The sequence below is a fragment of the Dermacentor albipictus genome, chromosome 1, assembly GCF_038994185.2.
Source record: "Dermacentor albipictus isolate Rhodes 1998 colony chromosome 1, USDA_Dalb.pri_finalv2, whole genome shotgun sequence".
NCBI classification, from domain to species: Eukaryota; Metazoa; Arthropoda; class Arachnida; order Ixodida; family Ixodidae; genus Dermacentor; species Dermacentor albipictus.
Window position 1 is genome coordinate 388,854,427 of NC_091821.1, and position 21,431 is coordinate 388,875,857.

A 21,431-nucleotide genomic window follows, 5' to 3' on the forward strand; every position below is an offset into this window, starting at 1 on the left:
ACATACTTATATGAACACGTGTGGAACAGTCACTGTTGTGTAATGTTCTGATTGGTGGTAAATGTCAACTCGCAGTACAGCTGCTGACCATAACAGGTTTTAAATGTTGGAGTGTTAGAGTATTCAGGGTTTTGTAATTCAAGCACACACACCAAGAGAGTATTTGAAGAGATTTTCTATATCTATAAAGGGTGAATGCAGAATAAGCGAGTGAGTGAATGAATGATTGCATATAGTTGAACCTTGCTACAATGATCGCTGCTTCAGAGAAATTTCCACTACATTGAAGCGGTCTCATTTTCTTGTCGTAGGTCTATAGGGCTCTCGCCAAAATGCACACTTCTTCTTGTGTCATGCTGCCTCAAGGAAATTTTCATGGAGTACCAAGCCTGAAAATTTTATTTATGTGCAGGAAGTCGAAAACTGTTTAATTTGACACATAAAAAGGCATCCATGAAGTTTAAATCATGGGTTAGTTCCATCAGAAACTGCTGCCAATCACCAGTTCTCACCACACTGCCCGAGCATGCAAGTTACCATTGCTTGATAGTGACGGTGATCCGGTTGGTCGAAACCGCTGGTGTATGCCACGACCACCCATCGCACAGCACGTGATGCATCGACATGAAGCTGATGCATATCAAACATGTGATCTTGATGCCCTTGACTGTGTGACACTGCCAGTTGACGCTCTGTCGCACAAACTCAGTTTGGAGCTTCCTGCTGTCAACTGTCCATTACGTCCAGTAAAGTCGACAAACTTTCTAGGTATGCATAGTAGGTATACACATAGCCATGTATACACGTAGGTAGACGTGGCTGATCGCCTGTGCACCCAAGGTTTGCTTCAAGAGCGTGGCTGTCAGTCCAGCCTGTGCCTGTGTTCTCATGCCCAATTGCTAATCTGTTCTACTGGCACAAACCCTTTTAAATGTTAACTTCCTGCACCCGCAATACCCACCAGCTAGGCCTAACAAGCACTGCTTAAATGGAGCCAGGGAGCAAAATTGCAGTTTGTTGCTGAGTTGACGAAACTGTTTTTGCAGCTGCCATGCAGCATTAGAACGGCCGAGGAATCGCCTCTATAATGAAAGTATGAGTACGGCCTACAGCCTGAGTGGCGGCTACTTTGTTTGCAAGCATGTTTCCGATATTGCATGCACAGATCAGGTCTGAAAAAATGAGTGACGCACCCATGCGGTGTCTGAAAAATGAGGCATCCAAAAAATTGGTTGCCAGCAGTAGTATTTATTTCACAGCAAGAAAATTTTGTTTAGAGAGGTTTGACTGTACATAAAATTTCTGCATCACTATTAGCAAAGGGGGTTGTCTATTGCTGCGCATGATCTGCAATTTCCTCGTAATAATGGGTACAGTAGTAGTAGTAACATTCTTGTAAATGTTTCACGTAGTTGCTGCGTGTCTGCAGAGCAGTGATTCTCCTTTGTGCCATATTTCAGGTTGCCACTTTCATCCTGCAGAAGATTTTGGTTGATGAGACTGGTCTTTCGTACATCTGCCAGACGTACGAACGTTTCTCTCATGTAGCCATGATCCTGGTAAGTTGCTATTTTGTGACCTTTCGTTGTGGCTTTGAGTCATTTACAAGACCTGTTTATTCATTTCTACATTTACCATCCTTGCATCTACTGTGGCTTTTGCTAGTGTATCAGCTGCCAAGCCTTTGTGGAAATGTGGTCATATTGTGCAGGGCAAGATGGTTCTGTCTTTGGCCAAGGAACAAACTGCACGCCTGCTAAAGCATGTGGTCCGGTGCTACCTGAGGCTGTCTGACAATCCAAGGTTTGTGGCATTGTGTTGATTATTTATTGAATGCGTGTGCCACAGTGGCTCAATTGCTGGTTGTATTCTATGCTCTGGTGGCCACATTCCAAAGAAGGCACTATCCAAAAACACACTTGTACTTAGATTTAGGTGCACGCTAGAGAACTTTGTGTAATCTGACATCTTTCTGAAGATCTGTGTTTGCAATGTGCACGAGTGATGAGAACAGGCATCTACGGGAGTGTATGGAGGTGAACACGAGCTACACTAGCCGTAATTCAGGTCTCCCAGCTGCATTTGTGGCATTGCTGTGGGTTGTTCCAAAAAAAGTTTGGCTACTTAATAAAGATTGCAGATGCTTCAGCAGTCATTGCATGCTGAACGTTCACTTGCACAAAATTTTATGCTTCAATCTACTAGGCCACTAGGACAAGGAATAAATGGGTACGCAAGTGGGGAAATATTTTTCGTATGGTGGCTTATGCTGCTTAATGGGAACAGATACAGAATGTGTTTCAGTGCCCCTTCGTGACCAAACCCCCCCTATGCTGTGTTCCTGCAACACTTGCAGGGCTCGCGAAGCGCTGCGCCAGTGCCTGCCAGACCAGCTGAAGGACAACACATTTGCAAGCTGCCTGCAGGATGACAAGTCCACTTCACACTGGCTGGCCCAGCTGCTGAAGAACCTGGAGACGGCACCAGTCACAGATCCCAGGCTTACCTACCAGGGGAGCCTTCCGTCCCAGTAGCCCCTCCTCATCAACATCCAGGATGGCAGGGCAAGGTCACCACAAAGCCCCACCATCAGCGGGAACTGAGTTTGTTGAAAGCAGCTGTAGTTTTAGCATCATTTGCTCGCATGTGGTTTGTGTCTGCTCGATGTCACCTTGGCAGACACCCAATGTGACACCCTGCAAAGCAGGAGTACGAGAGAAGGCTGACTGGGTGCACAGTCTCCTTCTAGACTTTTTGGATTACTGTGGCAGCGCATGCATATCACTGCTCGCTCATGTCATTTTGAATGTGCACAGTCAAAGTGTAGGTTGAGGCACGGCTGACCTGTTGTCTCTTTGCTGTCCAAAAGGTCTTGGAAGACAGTGGTTACTCGTAACATCAGTGACATTCAACCAGCCTTGCACCTGCCATAATGCTGTGATGTTCTTGACAATAGCCAGAAATGTGTCATTCACGAGAGCTACGCAATTTCCCGAACACTATTGAACAACTTCGTTTGAAAAATTGGGCAGCTATATGTGACATGTCAGACAAATGCGTGTAAATTTTCAGCTAAGCTGCAATTGCCATGTGATATTGTAGTGTCCCCCTAGGTGCCACTGATGTGGTTGTCAGTTCAGCTGGCACAGGTTCAAAATTGTGAAAGTGACATCCGTTAAACTGAAATATGCAGTAATCTTCTTGTTTTGCAGCTTTTGTGACCCTTCTGCATGCCCAGTGTTTAGGAGTTAGTCATACATGCTTTGGTGCTCACCTTTAAGGCAACCGAGGTTAGCCTGTCTTTTGTCACAGTGCTTGGAAACATGCAATCATCTTGCCCGTGTCCCGGATGTGTGGCAATATTACCTATGTGGATTCTTGTTGAGCTAAAAGACAGTCTCTGTCATCTGCCAATACATGTTAGTGGCTCTTGAGTTTTAAGAAAACTTGCTTTACGTTATGGTAAAAGAGGATGCCTACAACAGGCAGATGTTGAGATTGAGGTGCGCTGTTCTGTAGCACGAAACAAAAGGATAACTTTGGAACAGTCCACACAAAATGTGGAAAGTAACAACTGTTTAATTTTAGAGGAGATGGTGCTGCACTTCTAGCTATGCATAGTTAAAAAAGCCTCTGCAAAAAAATAAAAATAAAATAAAGTAAATAAAATGTATTCAAAGACACACATGCAAGATTTTGCCAAACCCCAAAAGAATCCATGTGTGTGTTGCTCTCCTAATTTTAAGTTATGCACTGCGTAGGATCTATTCTGTGATCGTGTAGTAGATGGTCTTGTAGATGGAATATGCCTGAAAATTGTTGGAGCAATGTGTGCGTGCATTAGTTTTTTCTCTACAAAGGGCTTGTGCATGTGCCTGGAGCCTTTCTACATAGGTAAGGGTACAGCACCATTCGTTCCGCAGTGAGATTTTGTTAGTTCCCGCTGTGTGTATATTGTCCACAGTTTTCCTTTTTTTTTTCTTTTGATGTTTTGCGTGCTGAATGAGCACTCCTGAATTCAGTTTGTGGCTCACCGCAGAACTGATTTGCTAAAACTAAAAAAATGTGCAACTAGCCCAATTTGCCAGCTCAATAGGCAAATATTGTTTTATTGGATAATCAAAAAGAAGGGATCAAGTTTTACTTCAGTACACTGTTGGTTGCTTAGAACCACATGACCTGTAATGTGCTATCCATGTTGCACACGCTGCCCCTATGACAGCTCTCTTTGAACCACTCTGTCTCCATGTAAATAGCGTAACTAAGTCCAACGTGCCACAAGCTCAGCCAAATGTAATGAACTTACACATTTTTTAAAGAATCTATAGGTGGTGGATGTATTGCAACAGTAATGTTACCACGTAGGGCTGAGCACAGGTCCTATATCTTCCTTCTTTGTACATAACTTGTCACAATGTACGTCTGTTAGTCATTACACAAGAGATTTATCTGAAAATTGAGGCTTCCCTGGTCTCTGGTGGTAAGAAAGAACAAGAATGGAAACAGGGATTGTGATGCTTTTTCGTTTCCCTGTAGCTTCACTTTGCTGTCTTTCTTTGTTTAGCATAAACTTGGAGCATGTGCCCCTAATTTACTTACTTTCTCAAGCCTGCACAGTTGCAGGTTTTTTTGCTGCAAACAAATGTTTATGTACACACTATGTGCAAGCTTCAAGAGCAAGATAAGGGGGCGCACATCCTGTGATTCGGTCTTTTATACTTCATTGTATGTTTTGGGTGTCGGGATGCTCGAGTGTGCACCATAGAGAATTAAAAACAAATGTATGCATTTAGTTAGGATAAGCTTTAGTTGAGCCTCTTTTTCTATCCTTAGCTTTATCTCTCCACATCTAGTTTTCAGCAACAACGTCATTTTCCTGGTAGGGCTGTCCCGGTGCCCTAGCTCTGGCGTCCTCCTCAAGGATTTCTTGACTTAGTTAATGCTTAGGCTAGATATGACTACCAGGAAGGCTTGCATTTTCATTTTTATGTTGCGGATGGCACACTGTATAAATGTTTAACGCAAATTTCAAATGGTAGGTGGTAAGGTGTTATGAATTGTGGTGCGGAACATGGATGAACTTCAATATGGCTAGATAAGAAGTTAATTATGTGTATGGCTTTCAGACCTTGACTCTTGGGACACAAAACAAGAAAGCAATGTAAGCAAATTTTTTTTGTAAACATATTTTATGGCCTGTATCTATATGCGCAGGTGTACAGTTTTACGTGTACAGTCCTCTAGCGCTTAATATTCATGTCATTACTTAACGGTGAACACTAGGTGAAAGAGAATTGGGTGGCTCCTTATACTTTTTTTTCTTGGAGTCAATATTATTAATGCTAATTACATTTTGCAGGCCACTTAGCTGGTACGGTAGACAAAAACACCTAGAGAAGTTACTTCATTTTTGACTACTTGTTATTTGTCACCCTGTGGTCACCTTGTGTACAATGCCTTTTTTTAACCATATTGTTGGAAGCTGACCAGGGTGCAGATAATTGCGAAAAGTGTGTATTTTTTTGAAATTGTAATTACTTTTGCATATCAGAAGTACTGTTGTTGTATTCATAAGCCAGTGATGGGTGTTTTCTCTTTATCCCAGCCAACAGCTTCATCCTTGCTAAGCTTTTGTACCAGTGGTAGTGAGTGAAGTGGCGTGCCACTTGTCTACTCTAGATTACCAGTAGTACTCCGCTACTCCACTCATTCTGAGGCTTCCAAGGTTTCACAGTATGGAAAGAAAACTGGGCCATAACATGACATAGTCAAGGAAGCATCTTTGCGTTACAATAATGTTACCTTCGTGCTCTTGTCTTTAGCTGTAATGATTGTGTGAACAATGCATTTTGAGGTGTCTTGATATTCTGGACTGATAAGATATCAATTGACAGCGCACATTGAGGCACAATTTACTGGTGCTTAGTGTTACCTTGAGTGTGATGATTTCATGTGTGTGTTTGTGTGTTAGTGTTGTGAGAGATTTATCTGTTTGTACCAAAGAGGCATTTGCCACTGCCATCAGAATGTCATACAAATTGTGAGATGTAAACTTTTGATGACTTTGAAGTTACCTGGAAGTGAGTGCTCTGAATTGTAAATTGCACACAAAAATCATGAGAGCATAAATTGCATTCATACAGGGCAGTGAATAGCCACTACTAGCAAGCTCTGCCCCTTTTCCAGTAATGAACTGCATGGGGGGCTTGCAATTGACTGATTTTCACAAGAATCTCAACATAATAGACTCCTTTTGGTATTTTGATTAGTTGAAATGGGCTCATGTCAGTGTCACTCTAAATTGTGAGAGCTGTATTATAGAGCATCTTCATTGTTTTGTATGTAAACGATGGCATCATACATGCCTGCTTAAATCACAGCGTATTGGTTCATGTCCTGGCATGTGCTCTTGTGCTGTTTGTGACCTGCATGCCAGTAGGCAAATGATCTATGAATAGCTTGTACATGTGATTTGTTCTTTTTTTTTTCGTAAATAACCAAAAATCAAAGTGCTTGCACAGAGCAAAACTTACAAGACATGCCAGATGTCATTGTGAAAAGTTTCTAGTGTATTTAGGCCGTCATCTACACGAACGCACAAATGTAAAACTTGTCTTTGTTGACAGCACCTGTCTCTTCATGTATTGGAATTCTGGCTGTTGGGTTTGCTCGTCAATGATTTCGTGCGCTCTTTGTCGACAAAGAATGTATGTCAGAACATTGTACTGGTTGCTGATAAGCAGGCTTACAAAAACTGGATGCCTTCTTTTGAGTGTTGTCGTGAGCTCGTGGTGTTTCCTCTGCATTCCTACTTTGGGACCATCCAGGTTGGAATGGTGAGGGAGAAAGTTGATTGTGAACGCCAAGTCATGCTCCATCTGCTGGGTTGTGCCACTTTGTCACTTGTGATTCTCAAAGTACAAAGGCTGGTTTTAAAAGAGCAATAAACTGTGCACTGCAAACGGTTTTTTTGTGTGATGTGGGAGAGGCCTGAAAAATTTAGAGGACGATTAAGGTTTGCCTTTAAGAGCGGAACGTGATGGCGTTCAAAGACTTCCGACTGCTTCTCGCGCTTCCCGGCAACTGCAGCTTATGCAACCGTAATGTTTACCGGGAAACGCTGGCGGCGAACGCTATGCACAAAAGCGAGCTTTCTGGTAGAAACGCAGCCACTTGCATGGACCATGGGTGGTCGGAGGCGAACACTGTAACAAAGTATTAAGTAGCTTCTGCCAAGCCGTCTATGAGTGAGCCCAGTGAGCGCGCGCTGTCGCGCGTCATTGTACATGCAAAGTTTGCAAACCGCCAGTCCTCGCGAGGCGTGGCAGGCGCAGAGCACGGCACCGAGGCGGAGTCAGGAGTCAGTGCGGCAAATGCAATGCGTCGTTGACATTGCCGAACTACCCAAGCCGCCACGTGAGTACGCCGCTAAATTCAAATGGCGCCCTCGGCGCAACAGGCTTTAAACGCCCATCGCGCCACCGCTATCTTCGAGGGTGTTGCGGGAAAGCTCACCGCACGTCAACACAGCGCACCTGCAGTGTCTAGGGTGGCGGAGTTCGATATATTCATTTTACGTCCGACCCCGTAGGAAATAAAAAATAAAAAATGCATACAATTTCCCGGATGATATAGAAAGTGTTTGATATACGCAATAATTGGATATATCCATGTTAGATATATGGAAGTTTGACTGCATGTGAATAATGTTCTGGAGATCTCGGTCTTCTTTTTTAAAATGTCTTGTCATGTGAGGTGGCTAAGGGGGCAAAGGGCCCTCTTCGTTGATACTGGCTGCTGATGTGCCGCATGCTGTCTTGTCTGTCAATGAAAGAAGAGCTAAGCGACAGAGAAAATGTCCTACCGGTCTGCTACCTTTGCTCTGCACATCACCTGATGCAGAGAACACGCACCTACTACTAAAGCGTTACTTCTATTCCACATTGTCATCTGTGAGCTATGACATTATGATCAACTCTGTCTACTTGCAACTGTTTACGAGTCGGTGTCTGCGCGACTATTGCCGCTCATCCTGTCATCTCTACAGCAACAGTTCCCTAACTTCGCCAGCGGTTACGTGTGGCCCCTATGGCACCAACGGTCTCGTGCAAGTGACGACAACGCGGCGTCTGTGGCGGAACCGTAACCCTCTGCAACTTCATGTGGCTGGCCGTAACATAAAAATCGAGGGGGTTTAGTTTAAATAAAGACCAACTGCAACGAAATTTCACTTGGGCTAAATTAAATATAAATGCCTAGCGTATACTCTTAAAGTAATCATGGCAAAGTTGCAGGGCTGGTATATGCCTACTTTTGTTATTAGCAGCTATTAAATAGCGCCTATGCAGACGACGCGTGCATCTGGGGCAAAGCGGTAGCGATGCGGATATGGCGATTATTGTACCGTATGCAACTGTTGATCTCTCAGTTGCGCCTAGGCAGCCAGACGCATTGCTGGCTCATCATTTCCGAGTTGACGACCGTCTCTCTCGGCATGCATTCCCCTTGTTGCGCTCGTGATTTGAGCTGTTGCAAGAATGCCGCTACGTTGCCTAGCATCGGGGGCTCGAATACGTACTCAAACACGAGCAATGACTATGCAGTACATAACGCTGAGTTGAACGCCGGACGCGTTTTTACAATTGCTAGTAGGCACAGCGGGGCGTGGCGATTCTGACGGCGCTCGACGTTTCTGCGCAGGCGCGAGTAAGAGCGGGTGCGAGAGAGAAAATCTGGGGGCCTTTGCTCCTTGAGTATGTCTGCCTAGCGACTACGGCGGAGAAGTTTCTTTGCGCGTGGGTGTGTTTGTACCTAGGCGTGGTGGAGGGCGGTCGAGTTTGTTTACGCTCCACCGCTGACTGCCTGCGCGGTGACACAGTGGGCATGGACGTCCCATTTGGTGATCACTGTCTCTGACGGGGCAAAGTTCTGACTGGTGTTGTATGAGTCGCGGGTCACTTTTTAGTCGCGACGACGGATTGCATTTCTTACAAGCACTGCTCCAGGAGGGCACATGTAACAGGCAAACCGAGGCCTCGGGAGAGCACCTGGGGTTATATTAAAGCAGGCGGCGCAGGATCTCCGGGGCACCCAAGCGGTAGCGGGGGGATCAAAGCAGGGCGGCCCGTCGGTTGGGGCCGCGCAGGCCTCTGCGAGCCCCAGCCCACGGACCAGTCCGGCTTCTAGCTTTGATGTCCCCGTTGCCGCTTTGGTGTCCTGGAGGCGCCGCCAATAATGCTAAATAGTGACAGGTTGTTTAAATTAGCATACAACACGATTGAATAAATGTAATTACGTCGAGCCACCAACTTGCGATGCTAGGTTCAGCACTACCGCGCCCCGCGACATCTGCCGGCGGGCCTAGGGACAAGCGCATACAACACGTGCTAAGAAACTCCTCCGTAGTGCCTAGGCCGAGTCGTACATTCAAGGAGCAAAAGTCCCCACATTTCCTCTCTCGCACCTGCTCTTACTGGCGCATGCGCGCAAACGTCCGTCGTCTCCGCAAGTGCCACGCCCCGCTGTACCTACTCGCAATTGGAAATACGGAGCCCGGACACATCCGTCCTGTCCCAGCTTTCAGAGCGAAAGCTACAGGAACACTAGGATGAACATATACAGGAACACTAGGATGAAACTTGGCGTGCGGTCGTCTATGAGGCGACGTCTTGGCGTGATATTTTGACAGCAGTGAATACGGCTCCCAGGAAGAAGCGCAATAGCGTAAGATTTCGTGGAGAAGCCCCGCTCGCAGGCGAAGGCGTAACGGAGACTTTGCGAGGAAAAAACGACCCGCATGCGGGCCGGCCGTCATCGGATGAACTCGGACCGCTCAGCAGGCTTCCAAGGGATGTAGTCTCGAGACCCTTTGTTTATATAATGCCAATGCGCCTATTTACTGGCGTGACATTCGCCGGTGCATGAAGGTTAAATAGGAATAGGTGACTGTTATGCTGCATCACGGCGTTCCTGGCACCAAACAGAGAACCTGAACATAGCTGCACCGAACACAGATGCTGTGGTTATAATTTTTCCGCAGCTGCCAAGAAAGCGCACGAGCTTTGAAAATAAACCACTTGATTAAGCTTCGCGCAGCAGTATATTAGTGCCCTCAAGCTTTGCAGGTGCTACCAACGAGTTATGGACGCGGCATGTAGACCGAACGCATGTAGACCGACCACTACGCAAACGGTAAAATTAGGTTTGAGTTGCTCCCACAGAGCATGCGGTCTACATTATTCTGCTATCTATTAAATCCGGTGACAAGCTCGCCCTGTAATTATCGACCCATTTCCTCAACATGCATGTGCTGCAAATTACTTAAACATATTATAGCTTCTCATATCTACGGTCACCTTGAATCAAATAACTTCTTTCTCTAATCAGCATGGCTTCAGAAAAGGCTACTCATGTGACACTCAGTTATTTGAATTCACGATTGACCTTCACTTTAACATGAACTCTAACGATAAAACCGATTGCCTCTTTATTGATTTCGCGAAAGCGTTCGATACTGTAGCTCATTGCCGTTTAATTTCCGAATTGTTAGCCCTTTGTATTGATTCATTAACACTCTCTTGACTGCGTAACTTCTTGTCTTCGCGTCGGCAATTTACAGTGGTCAACAACATTTCGTCTAACCTTTGCGACGTCACGTCCGGTGTCGCCCAAGGCAGTGTGCTAGGTTCATTACTCTTTTTAATATACACCAATGACTTGCCCGCTAAACTTTCATCCTAAGTTAGGTTGTCCGCTGATGACTGGGTCATCTACTGCAATATTAAATGTTTCGATGATCATCTTACTCTTCAAATGACCTTGAACTAATCTATAGATGGTGTGTAACTGGGCAGATGTCCTTTAATGCCTCCAAATGCAAGTTAATCTCGTTTAGTCGAAAGCGCACTAGCTCAGTGTTCCACTATTCGATTAATAATACCGTAGTTTCGACTGCTATATCGTAAAAATACCTCGGCGTTTATCTTTCATCGGACTTATTTTGGACAACGCATGAAACAACTATCTCATCCAAAGCTTCTCAATCTCTCGGCCACCTGCGTAGAAACTTGCGTAACGCTCCTTCTAATGTACGAAAACTAGCATATCTTACTTACGTTCGCCCACAACTAGAATACGCTTCATCGACACGGTCACCATGTCAAGATTATCTAATCCGTATGTTGGAAGCAGTTCAGAATAGAGCAGCCAGATTCACCTCTGGCAACTACGACTATCATACGAGCATTACCCGAACAAAACACCACCTTGCATTTCAGTCATTAGAAGATCACCGCGTCATTGCTCTTTTGTCTGTTTCACAGGTACATTTATTGTAATAACTTTCACTGTTTGCCGCTTCATGCTCCTGTGCGCATATCTTGCCGCATTCACAGCGCACTTAGTTTCATGCGCATTCATGGTAAAACGCAGGCATTTAACTCATCACCCATACAAAGAGCTATTGCACATTGGAACAGTCTCCAGGATCACGTTGCATCCATCTCCAATCGTGAAACATTTCGTGATAACCTGAATTCGTTGCGTATTAATATTGTATAACGATGTTGCATTTTTGCTATTTTTTGTCATGTAATTACTATTGCCCCCTTAATGCCCTTCAATGGGCCTGTAAGTATAATATGAATAATAATAAATATAGTAGCTTTTCAGCGGATGTGCCTTAAGAATATAGAAGACCAACACATTTTGGCCGTCGACGCGGCGCTTATAGGGTTGGTGACAATGATAATGCGGCTATATATATATTACTACGTTTCGACATTCAAAGGTGAATCCAATTAGTAACCGCGACGGCCTTGTGTGATCGCTAACGTCACCGCTCTTCTAAATGCAATTGCTAACACGTTACAACACTTGTGCGATAAGCTGTTCCTAATTTATATATTACACCTGCAATGGTACAGGGTGTATAGGGTGCCTATGTTGGTGGCGGTACGTACAGCCACGTTAGGCCACTATCAATGTCGAAGCTTGGGTCTCTCACTACAGCTGACTTCGGACAGACCTCGACAAGATTGTCCAGTAAGGCTTAGGGTCGGTGTTGTGCCATGCACATTTGGGGTAGGCGATGATGACTAGGCGTGCATAGTTTATGTACAGCTCTATGCACACTGTGAAAACATCAGGGGCCGTATTTCGTAACTATCCATTTCAATTTCTGTTCTTCTTATATGTGGCCGATCCCGGAGATACGGCAACACGCTGGCGACCGAATCATTGACTTTTAGCGAAAAAAGTAGAAAATGAAAGAGATCGTTACAAAACACGGCTTTTCGTCGTCATAGGATATCTCTACACCACGTAATTTTTATGACATACACGGATTGAGAACAGGCGCTATTGAATGCATCAGAACATGAACTACACAGACACTCAGCTCATGTTTGGCCGTATGGGATGGTCTGTTTGTTTCTCTTGCTGCATTTCATCTCATAGAGTCCACCAACGAATGCACAAACAACACTAGCTTTTGGGAGCCGAATTTCACGCACCGATCGAGCACTGGATCTTGCTCGCGGCTTTCATCAGGGAAGATGCAGGCCTTCAGCGATATATTTGAACGGACTTCTCTGACCTCCTGCAATTCCTTGGGTCGCTATCTTGACGTACTTGAGATGACCACAACGATGGAGGATGCCATCTACACTCATCCTTATTATTATCATTAAAGACGCGTTAATTATCATTACGTAATACGGTTTCGAGGCAGCTGGCGTCGTCGTTCTGCGTTTTGCCGCGTCCCAGCGAGCCGAAGAGGTCTTCGAGCGGCGTTCCCTGGGTCCGTTCGGTGAAGTACTGCGCGAGCTTCGTGGCTTGCTCTTCGCTGAGCTCGGCCTCCCAGCGGTTGCTGCAGCTCAGGCAGTTGATGTAGCACCGGCCGTCGCGGAGGTACTCGGGCGGCGGCGGCGACAGTGAGGCGCCCTTGGGCGGCGTCTTGGGGGCGCAGTCGTAGGTGCACAGTTGGCGCAGTTCCTCCAGCCGGCGGTCGTCGCGCACCAATCGCTCGGCGGGGCCGCCTAGGAATTCGCCGAGGTCTTTCACAACCTGCACCAGCCGAGTGCGTACACTTCAGTGCACTTCCGGCAAGGGATCGCTCGACGTCGCCGGGCTGACTTTGTACAATGCGCAATCACCGCTCTGTACAGCAGTCCTGCTAAATGTGTTCCATGAGAGCATGAGATACAACGAATATCCGACGCGCTTCGGCCATTGTTGCAGCATCGACGCTGTAACAATGGCCGAAACGCGTCGGTACTCGTACGAGTTCGAATGCGTTTACCAAAATGTACTTCGATGACACCAGTAGTGGGTTTTTACAGTGTAACAGAATAGACAACTGGGCTATAGTTGGTTTGCTTGCATCTTGAAAATCTAAAAGCGCACAAAGGCGACAACGAAGAGAGAAGGCAGGATGAGGCGCTTACTCACAAGTGAAAAAATTGATTGAAAGGAACGAAATATATAGACGTAAAAAAATGGAGAAGTGTTGCGCATGCGTGTCCTTGTGTTATCTCTTCGTTCTCGTCCCCGTTGTGCGTTTTTACTGTTTCAAGATGTAGGTTTTTACCTTATATAAAGTATACTGCTACATCCCATAGACTAATATAGGTTATGTTTGGAATAACATATTTTTGCCGTCCTTGCGTAAACTAAGACACCGATAGAAGTTCGTAGCTGTTTCGAGACGTTTTCAAGACGTTTTGTGTTTCGTGAGAATCGCGCTGCATGGGGCGTGGAAGCCGAGTCCTTTGATGGAAAATTATCGAAGTACTCATTTGTGAAGAGAACCTGCCAATTCTGGGTGACGAGACGGCAAAATGGCGCCTTAAAACACATTTCACGCTGTCTCAGCTTTAGTTCAGAGGTTCAGCAACCGCCGACCTCCTCAGATTTGCAAGAAGTCCAGACACACGTGATGCATTGCGCGTGACTAGATTTGAGTGGGATATTCAAATGCCGTGATCGGGTGTGTGTAACAGTGAGTCCAGTTAAGTGTACAATAGGACTTACGGTTTTACTTCATTGCCAGCAGTAATGTAAAATATCTGGAAATTCTGAAGGCGTGAAAGAAAGAAACAGAAAATAAAATATAAAGCTTCTTCCGGAAATTTTGAAAACACTGGAAATATGTCCCACCCTTTGTTAGCACATAGGGGGAAAAAAAAAAGTCGTAGCTACATGAAATTATATGTTTCCGAAGCTTGTGGGAAAATGCTGACATTCCATAAGAAATAACTTACTTTTTTATTTGTTCCGCAAATAAAGAAGCTTTTGCAATTCTCACCTACCATCCATGAAAGCTGCTCTACCCGCTTCAAAAAAAAAAAAAAGTTGGAGATGGGGGGGGGGGGGGGGTCGGCGTATACTGTCGTGCACACTTTCGCAACTTTAGCTTTTCGAATTGAGGATGCAATGCATTTTATATACGTAGTCAATCGCATGTTGCGGTTTCTCCATGGCAAAAACACGTCAAACATAAGGGCACCCTTAGGTTTACGGAACGGTGGCAAAGGATCAGCCATGAATATATTCATTTACACAACCAGCCTATAACAGTTCACAGTATTTCTTCGCCATCTTCATTCATTCTGGTGAATAACTGTTTCTTATTATTTGAAGAAATAAAGAAGACCATGCTTTCTTTACTAAATTCCTCGTCGAAAACTCGGTGCCTGTACATGAGGCCTCATGAATTCAAACTTTTTATTCTTGTATTTGGGCCATTTTTGGCTTTAGATAGGTTCTCAAAGCTTGCCATTATAGTTGAGCCTTTGATTCCTTCGGAACGAATTTGTAGTCCTTCGTTAATGAAAAAGAGTTCACTTTAGAGCCCACATGCAAACGATATCGAAATACCTGACGTCTTTGACTATAGCCACAGTGGGGAAGTTCAGAGCAGCGTCGTCACCGAGATTTCATTACTTGCGTGTTTTCTGCCTCACTAAGCCTGCTCTTCAGGCTAAAAGGGGGCTTTTGCCATTCATGAAGCATAATGTGCTATAGCGCTGCTTAATTTAACGTTTTTGTTTATTGGACTTGTAAGAATAAAATGATCCGCTTGATATGAAATCTACCGAATTAAATTATTTCCCGCAACCAACCCCTTCAGAATCTTGCTTTAGAAGTACCTCACTTCAAGTAGTACAGCGAGACAGCCTGCTATGGGAAGATGACCGCATGAAGGCTTGCATCGAAATTGAAAGCCGAGGCAAAAAAGGACCTTTCGTAGATAATTTCATTGTTGGAATGACAATGAAACCAAGCCAAGCGGTTCCTTTGAAGAGAGCAGCTACTGGCAGAATAGTTTATAGATGTATAGGGAGGGTGGGCGAGACAGTAGTTGCACTTTTTGTACCACCATAGCACTCAGAAGGAACTACTATAGGATGGCGCGCTTGCTTTGATGCCGAAAAACCCAAACGCAGACTACCTGCTCAAACATACTGCGCAGAATGGCTAGTCTTTTGACTCACGTGGACCTAAAGCTAAGTTGAGAGGACAGCAAATTCTGTTCTGCGCATATACCGACCGAAGCGTCCATGGGCAGGCTATGCAAAACATGTGGGATGGCTTCACAGATGTTTCCTACTGAAAAGATCCCTGCATATTGTTCTGCTGAGGCCACGATGATGTGCTCAGACCGGACAAATGGGCGAGATTAGCGTGTTTTGAAGCTCATGCGGGGAAGCCCTAAAGACGTCCTAACGTACTCAAGTGTACATCCTGAGGATATCCTCAGTATCTTGAGGTCTTGTTTGGGATGGATCATTGTGAATGAGAGCGTTGCCAGGGCTGTCCTCCCTGCCGTTCTTCCACTGTATAAAGGTTGGATCCTTCGTGACGATAATGCATGACGATAATGGCATCGGCGGGTTTCGCCGGCCGTGATGTGGTGGTGTTACAGGGAACCGATGTTTGCGTCACGTCACCGAACACTTCTCCATAATTGATCAAAGCACCTTTCGGTGCCTCTCTCGCATCTCCCGCCTCGCTGCGAACGACACCAGCGGCGCGAAACAGGGCATGCAGCGAGCTGAGAAAAGAAAATGATTTAATAGTGACTGCCAACAACTTCGCTGAGTAGGTCGACTCCTCTTTACACGCCTGTCGCAGAAATTTCAAGGTCTGGCAATACCTTTCCTAGCCGAACTTGCCAAATAGTGCGAAGGAAACGGTCGTAAGGAGGAATAGGAGGAGTAGGAAATAACGCGTTATTTCCAACGAAACGGAGCTTTCCTTTTTTATGGAAGGAAAGAAAGAAAGAAAGAAAGAAAGAAAGAAAGAAGGAAAGAAAGAAAGAAAGAAAGAAAGAAAGAAAGAAAGAAAGAAAGAAAGAAAGAAAGAAAGAAAGAAAGAAAGAAAGAAAGAAAGAAAGAAAGAAATCAAGAACGGCGATGGCCAGGGCTAATGAGTGAATAATATTGATAACCTTCTTTCCATTTCATACACAATGTACCGTGAAACTCGTTGTGTAGCTTACATATGAAGCGGCGCGCAAATTGATTTTGCTAGCTGCAACATCGCAACACAAATCTCCGGCGCGGGACGTTTTTCGTCACTGTACTTCTCGGAAGCTCATGATTACGGCAATAAATAACGCGGCGCTCTCTAGATGCCATGATGGTGTCGAAACGCGGATTTATAGTATAAAATTTACCTGAGATGATTATTTCATGCATGTACAGCGTGTGGAAATAGCATGTAAGCTACTGAGCTCATTATGCCAGCGGGTCTCAGCAGGGGCAACTGAGGACGCAGTTACCACGCGCGGGGCTTCGGATTTTAAATATACCATAGATAAGGTAAGGGTGACTATCATCGGTGGATACTATTAGGCGTCGGCTGGAGGAACGATGACACAAATGTAGGAAAAACACAGAATGCAAATAATTTTAGTTATTTAGGGCCATACAATACTTCAAGAGTCGATAGCCTACTTCTATAGGAGCCATGGACATCAAGACCCGTGAACACAAGGAGCAGAAAGGCAAACTTATGGGCATCCTCACCCCGACGAGTTGGCTCGTAAAATACTTTTATCTGTACAAGCGGAAAGGTCTTCGAGACGTTCCCGTGTGCCGTGGCACTTCACGCTGGCGCCACCATCACTACCACTTAAGAATAAAAAACAAAACAAAATAAAACAAAACAAATGGAATCAAGTCAAGCCGCAATGGAAGAATAGTCAGAGTTTGCTTTCTTGCTATTTGAGATATGCAGTATGCTCAATGTACCCGCACCTCTGGGGAATTTCGTCGTTGCTCACACATTGACATTTTCGCGAGTCGGAGAGAAGCGAAAGGCGGTAATCACGTGTTCAAAGTCGTTCTTGAGATTCTCGAGCAAGACGAAGAAGTAGTTGGGGCTACTGCGGTGCTCCCACCAGGAGTTCACGTGGTCGAAGTAGTCGTTGTCCTCCACCGCGCCTGTGACAAAGCGCTCCAAGTAGTCATCGAAGGTGACGCCCGCGAACCGGTAGTCGAGCGCCCTGGTCGACATCTGCTCGTACAGCGAGACGCAGCAGTCGCGGTAGTCGCGCACCACGTACACGTACTTGGCCGCCTGACTAAGCCGCAGCTTCTTCGCTGGCAGGTGGCTCTTCAGTCTGCGAGGAATTAGGGCGAGCAGGAAATACGAGTTGTGTTTTCCTTCACTGCAAGGTAGCACCTGTCGCTTCCCCAACACGAAGTGTGATCTATCTATCTATCTATCTATCTATCTATCTATCTATCTATCTATCTATCTATCTATCTATCTATCTATCTATCTATCTATCTATCTATCTATCTATCTATCTATCTATCTATCTATCTATCTATCTATCTATCTATCTATCTATCTATCTATCTGTCTGTCTGTCTGTCTGTCTGTCTGTCTGTCTGTCTGTCTGTCTGTCTGTCTGTCTATCTATCTATCTATCTATCTATCTATCTATCTATCTATCTATCTATCTATCTATCTATCTATCTATCTATCTATCTATCTATCTATCTATCTATCTATCTATCTATCTATCTATCTATCTATCTATCTATCTATCCGTCCGTCCGCCCGTCCGTTTGTCCGTCTGCCTGCCTGCGTGTCTGCCTATATATATATATATATATATATATATATATATATATATATATATATATATATATATATATATATATATATATATATACACACACGTATGAGTATGTTTGAGTGTGCCCGCGCCATACTGGTCGCCGGCATATGAAGCGAAGAACAGACAGATGGACAGACAGACGGACAGACAGACAGACAGACAGACAGATGGATAGATAGATCTTCTCAAAACTCATACGTATATATATATATATATATATATATATATATATATATATATATATATATATATATATATATATATATATATATATATATATATATATATAAACAGAAGACTCAATTGCAGCAAGCCAACTGACAATAGCAGACACCAGCGCCAGCTTGCTTGCTCGATTACCTCGAGCTTCTGAATCGTCTTCTTCTTTTATGCGTGAGCAGCGCATTGTGCTTCTACGAGTAGTGTCGGTCTTCACTAGTATATGTAATTAAACGTTTTGATTTCTCTTACAACAGAGCAGTCGCATAGCGGCGCTGTCTGCAGTTCAAGTGCGCGGGCATTACACAAGCCTGCACGCCCTATAGCGTGTCTCAGCTAACGTTAGCCAAGCTGTTAAAAGAAGAAAAAAAAACATGCTGCAAGGTTTGAGCATACGACATTCGGTGTTCGGTCCCCAGCCTTTAACAGCTTAGCTAACGTTAGCTGGGACACCCTATGTAATTGACGTGACAAGTAACAATAATGAATTTGGGAAATGAGTGATGAGTGTATATATCAGGAAAGAAAAATATAAGGGGCTTCTGTGCTAACTTTTCCTTGTGTCCTTGTTTGGTGAGCGCGCTGCAGTATATAACGAATCAGTATGCTGTGCCAAGAATCCTGGTAGAAGAAGAGTCGTGACCGTCATGTGTAGTGCCTCGGGCAAATGCACAGTGCAGTACGACAATATCTGCTTTTGCTCATGCCACATGAACCGATTATTCGCGATTAAATCACTAATCGAAAAATTTGAGAGTTAGAATGGCCCCGCTCAAGGTAATATTGGTAATGAAATCAAGTTCAGCGCTTGTCGAATGTGTGCCGCAATACTACAGCTGACCTGTCGAAGGAGGGCCGAGTCCTTCTTTATGGAATGGAGGGGGTGGCTGCCCCCCCCCCCCCCCCCCTCCAGACATTAAGCGCTAGTGTTGGTAGTCCATAGTGATGGCCTTGAGGGATAGCACACACCAGAGCAGGGACAAGTGTGCGTATGTGTATAGTCGTGTCTTTTGTCCCTGTACTTGCGTGTACTGTTGCCCTCTATAGACTATTCAAACGCATCACACTTCCATATTCATGAGGAAACCGATAGTTGGGACTTGAAAACCGGAACAATATCTACAATGTGTGCTTCGTGTTGCAGTGCCGGAAGCCCTTCATTTTGCCGCGCAATTATCATCATTGGGCAGCGATTTATCAAGGGACGTAGCAGGTGGGGTGAATGAGGGATTGATTGCTCGTACAGTCAGCGCCCGTTGGTAACACGTGTAATGTACCGACCTGCGGGGCGGTGCCGTGTTTTCCACCTTGCGGCCCATGCGTTCGAGGAAGAGCACGTCCAGCGAGAGCGCCGTGTAGTCCGCAGGTCGGCGGCCGCCGTGTGTGAGCGCGTACAGCAGCATGCTGAGCCAGGTGCCGCCCGAGCGCGGGTAGCAGTTGATGAAGACGTCTCCAGGGTAAGGCCGGTACATCATGGCGAAGAGCACGTCGCTCACGTTGGAGTTCCACGGCGCGAGGACGCCTTGGACGTCGACAAAGAACGACTTGGTGCGCTTGGGAGACTTCGACGACGACGACTCCGCCGTTGTCGCCATGACGAGTCCGCGAGGCTGCAGCGGGCCCTATGCCGCCTGGTCGAAGGCTGCGCGTTTGCGTGACACGCAGTTCCTTCGCCCTTGGGGAGGCCGGGTAGCTGCGGCCTGCATGTAGGCGACGCCAGCGGCCCGACTTTTCGAGAGCCAAGCGGCTCCGCCTGGCGTTGCGGTACTTCGTTGTCCTCCTCTACTAGTTGTTGTTCTTGTTGTTGTTGCCTCATACCATGGCTCGTACCCACAGGGGGGATTGGCAACACTGGGTTGATTGAATGCTGTTGTTTCCTTTTACGTATAACACTTCTTCCACCTATACGCATTAAGCGTGCTTCAAAGGATTTCACAACTGGAGTGCTGTCCCTCATCATCAGCAACAACAACAACGACGATGACAGCGTCAATGACAACTACAGCAATAGCAGTAACTACAGCCACAGTAAGCGCTAACAGTATAGTGTTGTTATTCTTTTTAAATGCTCTTTCTGAAACAAACAAACAAACAAACAAACAAACAAACAAACAAACAAACAAACAAACAAACAAACAAACAAACAAACAAACATGCAAACAAGCAAGCGAACAAACAAGCGAACAAGCAAGCAAGCAAGCAAGCTGTGCAGCTCGGCCTACTCCTCATAAAATTTGTCGTGGGATCAAATACATGTATAATAAGCGCACTGTCATTGCCAAAGATGCTGCAAACGAATTTTTGAACGCTACGCACTGTCAAGACAAGTAAAATATGTATCTTTTGATAAAAGAGTACACTGGTGTGTCCCAAAAGTTGTGCCCGAAATAATCGATATCAATGCTTCCTTGTTTTTTGTCTATTTAATAAGTAAAGAAAAAAGCACACGGACTTTAGAACTATATCACTTCGAAACCAGCAAAGCAGTGCTTGCCGCTGACATGAAAAATATAAAGGCCGTGAAATGAAAAAGTTGAGGACAAATATTTTTAATGAAACTTTGTCATTCAATAACCTTGTTTACGTTTTTGTAAACGACGTCTGTAAACGACGACGTTTGTATGCGACGGTCAGGAAAAAATCTCTATGACGCTGTCCTTTGTTCCAATGTATTGCGCAGGAACAGCTGTCATCGGTCGTGTATTGCGAGTAATTACACCGAAATTATCGTCGCAGCAGAGAGCACATATAAAAAGCACGAATTCTGCGAAATGTACGAGGGCGACTCAAATGAAAGTGAGCCAATGCGAATATATGACAAACGGGGTACTTTATTTAAAAGTAGTAACCATAAGGACTTAGACATTTGTCCCGCTGTCTAACGAGTTGCATGATTCCCGTCTCATAAAGATCCTTGGGCTGCTACTTCAAAAAGTCTGTAACTGACTCTTTCATGTCATCGTCCGACACGCGTCTGGTTCCCTTGAGCTGTTTTTTCAATTTCCCCAGAATGTGGAAGTCCCAAGGCGACAGGCCTGGGCTGTATGGCGGATGTTGCAGCGTTTTCTACTTGAACTTT

The 21,431-nt window shown here is 45.2% G+C and overlaps 2 protein-coding genes across 3 annotated transcripts in view; one reads left to right on the plus strand and one right to left on the minus strand.

Annotated features, from left to right (window-relative positions):
• Positions 1-6,962, plus strand: part of Rcd-1 (Required for cell differentiation 1) — a 31,411-nt gene extending 24,449 nt beyond the window's left edge. For both annotated transcript variants that reach the window (XM_065450456.1, XM_065450454.1), the window contains 3 exons: positions 1,461-1,559; positions 1,712-1,803; positions 2,357-6,962. In XM_065450456.1, coding sequence (XP_065306528.1) covers positions 1,461-1,559; positions 1,712-1,803; positions 2,357-2,534 — 369 coding nt within the window. In that variant the 3' untranslated portion in view covers positions 2,535-6,962. The remainder of the gene's footprint in view (positions 1-1,460; positions 1,560-1,711; positions 1,804-2,356) is intronic.
• Positions 6,963-12,313: 5,351 nt separating this feature from the next.
• On the minus strand, positions 12,314-20,149 carry LOC135916999 (sulfotransferase ssu-1-like). Its single transcript, XM_065450448.2, has 3 exons — positions 19,634-20,149; positions 17,335-17,626; positions 12,314-13,065 (listed from the first exon to the last, which is right to left on the minus strand). The coding sequence occupies exons 1-3, from the start codon at positions 19,945-19,947 to the stop codon at positions 12,697-12,699; spliced, it is 975 nt and encodes a 324-aa protein (XP_065306520.1). The 5' UTR covers positions 19,948-20,149; the 3' UTR covers positions 12,314-12,696.
• Positions 20,150-21,431: the final 1,282 nt, after the last annotated feature.

Bases quoted from the DNA above. Each gene is read 5' to 3' on its own strand.
- LOC135916999 (XM_065450448.2), bottom strand. From the start codon at position 19,947: ATGGCGACAACGGCGGAGTCGTCGTCGTCGAAGTCTCCCAAGCGCACC. The intron at 17,627-19,633 runs GTCGGTACATTA...AATTCCTCGCAG, and splicing joins AACACGGCACCGCCCCGCAG to ACTGAAGAGCCACCTGCCAG. The intron at 13,066-17,334 runs GTGATTACCGCC...CGGCTGGTGCAG, and splicing joins TCAAGAACGACTTTGAACAC to GTTGTGAAAGACCTCGGCGA.